The 5,291-nt window shown below is 47.4% G+C and overlaps 1 protein-coding gene across 2 annotated transcripts in view; it reads left to right on the top strand.

Moving 5' to 3' along the window:
• The window catches only part of CSF2RA (colony stimulating factor 2 receptor subunit alpha), a 12,941-nt gene extending 8,525 nt beyond the window's left edge, over positions 1-4,416 (top strand). For both annotated transcript variants that reach the window (XM_026452080.2, XM_026452081.2), the window contains 2 exons: positions 1,299-1,400; positions 4,099-4,416. In XM_026452080.2, the coding sequence (XP_026307865.1) occupies positions 1,299-1,400; positions 4,099-4,277 (281 nt within the window). In that variant the 3' untranslated portion in view covers positions 4,278-4,416. The remainder of the gene's footprint in view (positions 1-1,298; positions 1,401-4,098) is intronic.
• The last annotated feature ends 875 nt before the right edge of the window (positions 4,417-5,291 follow it).

Here is a 5,291-nt window from a genome sequence, read left to right as displayed (position 1 = left end):
CTCCTTCTCCTCCTTCTCCTCCTCCTCCTGCTCCTTCTCCTCCTCCTTCTCCTTCTCCTCCTCCTTCTCCTCCTACTTTCTCTTCTTCTTCTTCTTCTTCTTCCTTTTTTTGCATGAAGAATTATCAAGACTAGTTTCACTGCTGTAAAAATCCTCTGAGGTCCATGTATTCATCCCTCCCTCTGCCCAACGCCTACCAACTCCCGATCTTTTTACTATTTCCACGATTGTGTCTTTTCCGCCGTGTCCAAGTGTCAGCCTGACTCAGTCTGCAGCCATCTCAACGTGGCTTCTCTCACTTAGTCATAAGTATTTAAAATTCATTGATGTCGTTTTATGTAGTCACTCTTTTTTCTTCCTCTTTTTTTTTTTTTCTCACTTGCGTTTTATAGCTGTTGCGAAAGTCAAGATTTTTTAAAAAGTATAAAAGAGCAGGGCCGGGCGCGGTGGCTCACGCCTGTAATGTCAGCACTTTGGGAGGCTGAGGTGAGTGGATCATGAGGTCAGGAGATCGAGACCATCCTGGCTAACACGGTGAAACCCCATCTCTAGTAAAAATACAAAAAAAAAAAACAAACTAGCCGGGCGAGGTGGCGGCGCCTGTAGTCCCAGCTACTCGGGAGGCTGAGGCAGGAGAATGGCGTGAACCCGGGGGGCGGGGCTTGCAGTGAGCTGAGATCCAGCCACTGCACTCCAGACTGGGCAGCAGAGCAAGACTCCGTCTCAAAAAAAAAAAATACAAAAGAGCAAAACAAGAAAAAAAAAAGTTATCAAAATGAAAACCTAAGCCATCTTTTCTTGTTTTGTTCTCCCAAATCCACTAATTATTAACAGAAAGTAAAAGCTATGAGAAATGAATAAAAGTCACTGCAATTTCCTGGAAGAGTGTCAGAACCTGCCTTTAGTGTCAGCCATGGGTTCCCTTGTGAAGGTCAGCTGAGCCTTGACCCATGAAACATGGAAGCTTGACACTAGATTGACCATCTTGAGACGCCAAACATGTCCACGTCCTCATCCCATGTGGGAGACAGAAAAATGGCCCCAAAGATGTCCACATCCTAAAACCTGTGTGGGAGAAAGAACAATGGCCCCAAAGATGTCCACGTCCTAATCCCATGTACTAGGCAAAATAATGGCCTTGCAGACCTTCCACAGCTGGCCATGACCCCCCATTTGACCAAGTCAGCAGCTGACCACCATCCTGGGTTTGTTTCCCCAAATCATCTCCCTGGGGTCCCCTGCCAGGAATGTCCTGGAAGAGCCACCCTTCTCAGTGTGTGACGCTTTCTGTCCTGCAGCTCTTCCCTTCTCTCTGGTCAGCACCATGTTTCTCCTGGTGACAAGCCTTGTACTGTGCGAGTTGCTGCACCCAGCGTTCCTCCTGATCCCAGAGAAATCAGGTAAGTCTGGAAACCTGGCCGAATGTTCTCTGCGGCCCTTGTTTAGACGTCTTGCGTCTGGAGACCTACCTGGATACCTGGGTCCATTTGCATTTCATCTCTAATGTTTATGAGGGACCCAGTCAGCACCAGGCAACCCACCAGAAGCTCAGAACTCCTCTTGTCCTCACCTCCTTTTCTGCTGTTAATGCCCATCCACCCATTCTACAGACGAGAAAACAGAGGGTCAGAGACCTCCACGGTGTAACCCAAAGACCATCAAGGTAGTGATGGGGCCAAGATGAGGACCCAGGTCTGCATGGGGCCAAAGTGTTTCTTCCTTCCTTCCTTCGTTCTTTGCTTCCTTCCTTTTTCCTCCCTCCCTCCTTCCATCCTTCCTTCTCTCCTTCCTTCCATCCTTCTCTCCTTCCTGATTAATTTCTTCTTTCTTTCTTCTTTTTCTTTCTTTCTTTCTCTTTCCTTCCTTCCTCCTTTCTTTGTTTCCTTCCTTCCTTCATTCCTTCCTTCCCTCCTTCCCTCTCTCTTTCTTCCTTCCATTGTTTCTTTCCTTCCTTCTTTCCTTCCTTATTTCCTTCCTTCCTTCCCTCCTTCCTTTTCTTCCTTCTTTCCTTCCTTCCCTGCCTCCCTCCTTCCTTCCTTCATTCATTCATTCCCTCTTTCCATCTTTCCCTCTCTCTCTTTCTTGCTTCCATTGTTTCTTTCTTTCCTTCCTTCCTTCCCTCCTTCCTTCTTTCCTTCCCTCCCTCCTTTCTTCTCTCTTTCTTCCTCTCTTTCTTTTTCTCTCTTTCTTTCTTTTTCTCTCTCTCTTTCTTTCGTTCTTTTTCTCTCTCTTTTTCTTTCTTTTCAGAGTGTCTCTCTTGTTGCCCAGGCTGGAGTGCAGTGGCTCAATCTAGGCTCACTGCAAATTCAGCCTCCCGGGTTCAAGCGATCCACCTGCCTCGGCCTCCCCAAGTGCTGGGATTACAGGCGTGAGCCACCACACCCAGCCTCTTGTTTTTTGACTCTTTAATAATAGCCATTGTGACTGGTGTGGAATGATAGCTCGTGATTTTGATTTGCATTTCACAGAGGAATCCTTTGGACTGAGGGTGTCAGGGTCTCTGCTTCAGGAAAATAATTGCAGATATTTTGTGACCTGGTTCTCGGAAGACAGACATACACAGCTGTTTGTGTCTGCAATTTTCTCAAATTCCTTCAGTTTTATTTTAAACTGCCAAGGTTCCATAATTTGGGAAGCATGTTCTGAGCCTCATCACCTTGGATAAAAAGCCTTTGCCTGTTCTCATTCATTCAGGTGGTTTTCTTTCTCTCTCTTTTTTTTTTTTTTTTTTGAGACAGGGTCTCCCTCTGTCACCCAGTCTGGCGTGCAGTGGCACGATCTCGGCTCGCTGCAGCCTCAACTTTCTGGGATCAAGAGATCCTGCCCCAACTAGCTGGGAGTGCAGACATGCACCACCACGCCAAGCTAATTTAATTTTTTATTTTTATTTTGTAGAGATGGAGTCTTGCTCTGTTGTGAAGACTGGTTTTTTATTTTATTATTATTATTATTATTTGAGACGGAGTCTTGCTCTGTCTCCCAGGCTGGAGTGCAGTGGCGCGATCTCAGCTCACTGCAAGCTCTGCCTCCTGGGTTCATGCCATTCTCCTGCCTCAGCCTCCCGAGCAGGTGGGACTACAGGTGCCTGCCACCACACCTGGCTAATTTTTTTTATTTTTTAGTAGAGACGGGGTTTCACCGTGTTGGCCAGGCTGGTCTTGAACTCCTGACCTCAGGTGATCCGCCCACCTCGGCCTCCCAAAGGGCTAGGATTGCAGGCGTGAGCCACTGTGCCCAGCCGGTTTTTGATAATTTCTGCAGTAAACATCTCCATGTGGAGAGAGAGCGAGCTGGGACTACAGGTGTGCACCACCACGCCTGCCTCATTTAAACATTTTAAAAAATGTGTTTTTTTCAGAGATGCAGTCTTGCTACGTTGCCCAGGCTGATCTCAATCTACTGGGCTCAAGTCGGCTTTTTGCCTCAGCCTCCCAAAATGCTGGGATTAGAGGCGTGAGCCACCGCCCCCAGTCGTCAGGTGGTTTTTGAGTATTTCTGCTTTTTTCAGAAACAGCAAAGGGGGCTGAGAAAAGGAAGGAAGATGGACAAGGCAGGAACAGACTCCTGAGGATGTGGGATGCCCTGGGGCCATGTGGGTGACAGAGGAAAGTCAGCAGGCTCCAGCCCTGAACCTCGCCTCCTAGAGCCAGTGGGAAGAGAGAAAACAGGAAACGCTGTAATCCCGGAATCTTGGGAGGCCGAGGCAGGTGGATCACCTGAGGTCGGGAGTTCGAGAGCAGCCTGACCTACATGGTGAAACCCCGTCTCTACTAAAAATACAAAAATTAGTCGGGCGTGGTGGTCAGTGCCTGTAGTCCCAGCTACTCAGGAGGCTGAGGCAGGAGAATCACTTGAACCCTGGGGGCAGAGGTTGCAGTGAGCCAAGACTGTGCGATTGCACTCCAGCCTGGGCGACAGAGCCACACTCGGTTGAAAGAAAGAGGAGGGAGGGAGGGATTGAAGGAAGGAAGGAAGGAAGGAAGGAAGGAAGGAAGGAAGGAAGGAAGGAAGGAAGGAAGGAAGGAAGGGAGGGAGGGAAAAGAAAAACAGAAAAACAGGAAAACAGGAAATTCTGAATTCAGGGCCCACTCCTTGTAGCCTCTGGCCTCAATGTGAGGTTCGACGCCAGGACGATGAATTTAACCTGGGACTGCCAAGAAAACACAACCTTCAGCAGGTGTTTCTTAATTGACAAGAAGAACAGAGTCGTGGAACCCAGGGTGAGACCAATTTCCTATGCTCAACCCCTGTCCTTTACACAGCCCTGTCTGAGTTAAAAGCAACAGGACCGGCCGGGTGCGGTAGCTCACGCCTGTCATCCCAGCACTTTGGGAGGCTGTGGCGGGTGGATCACCTGAGGCCAGGAGTTTGAGACCAGCCTGACCAACATGGTGAAACCCCGTCTCTATCTACTACAAATACAAAATTAACTGGGCGTGGCGGTGCGCACCTGTCATCCCAGCTACTCCGGAGGCTGAGGCAGGAGAATCGCTTGAACCTGGGAGGCGGAGATTGTGGTGAGCCAAGATGGTGCCACAGCACTGCAGCCTGGGCAACAAGAGCGAAACTCGGTCTGGAAACATAATGATCATAATAAATTAAATGAAATTAAAGCGAGAGGCCCACGGACACACAGACAGCACAAGTGCGGTATTTGGAGAAACGTGGGAGCCACAATCTCAAGTAGGCTGGGAAGGTCCTGTCGGTTCCTGTCCACAGTGCGTATCACAGGCTGATTCTCTGGGGTGAGCATGTTCTACCGTATTTTAGCCCAGGAGCCTGTTTTACCCCCAAGAGAAGAGAAATCCTGGTAAGTGCAGTTGGATGTGAGTCTGGGTCTGTGGTAGAAGAAGGTTCGAGAAAAGTAAACTGGGACTTTGTCAGTGTTTCACCGTCCTGGCCCCCCCAGGGGGTTAAGGTCAGGGTTTTTGAAACACAGAAGACAGAGACAGAAGAGCGGGGAGAGGGGAGGGAAGGAGGGAGAAACACAGAGACGGAGAATAAAGAGGAAGGAGAGGAACAGAGAAATACAGACGATCGATAGATACGTGATAGATAATTTTTTGACCGATAGGTGATAATACATGATTGGTAGATTGATAATTCTATACATGTTAGATGGGTGGATGGGTCATCTTCCTATGTTACCCCAGATGACATATATATATTTAATATATTATATTTAATTATATATATTATAATTATTATATATAATATTATATATTATTAATATGTTAATTTATATTATAAATTATATATTATATAACATAATTATAATATAAAAATATATA

Source organism: Piliocolobus tephrosceles, chromosome Y (assembly GCF_002776525.5).
Source record: "Piliocolobus tephrosceles isolate RC106 chromosome Y, ASM277652v3, whole genome shotgun sequence".
Lineage (NCBI taxonomy): Eukaryota > Metazoa > Chordata > Mammalia > Primates > Cercopithecidae > Piliocolobus > Piliocolobus tephrosceles.
Note: the sequence above shows the minus strand (reverse complement) of the source record. Positions and strands in the feature narration are given on the sequence as shown.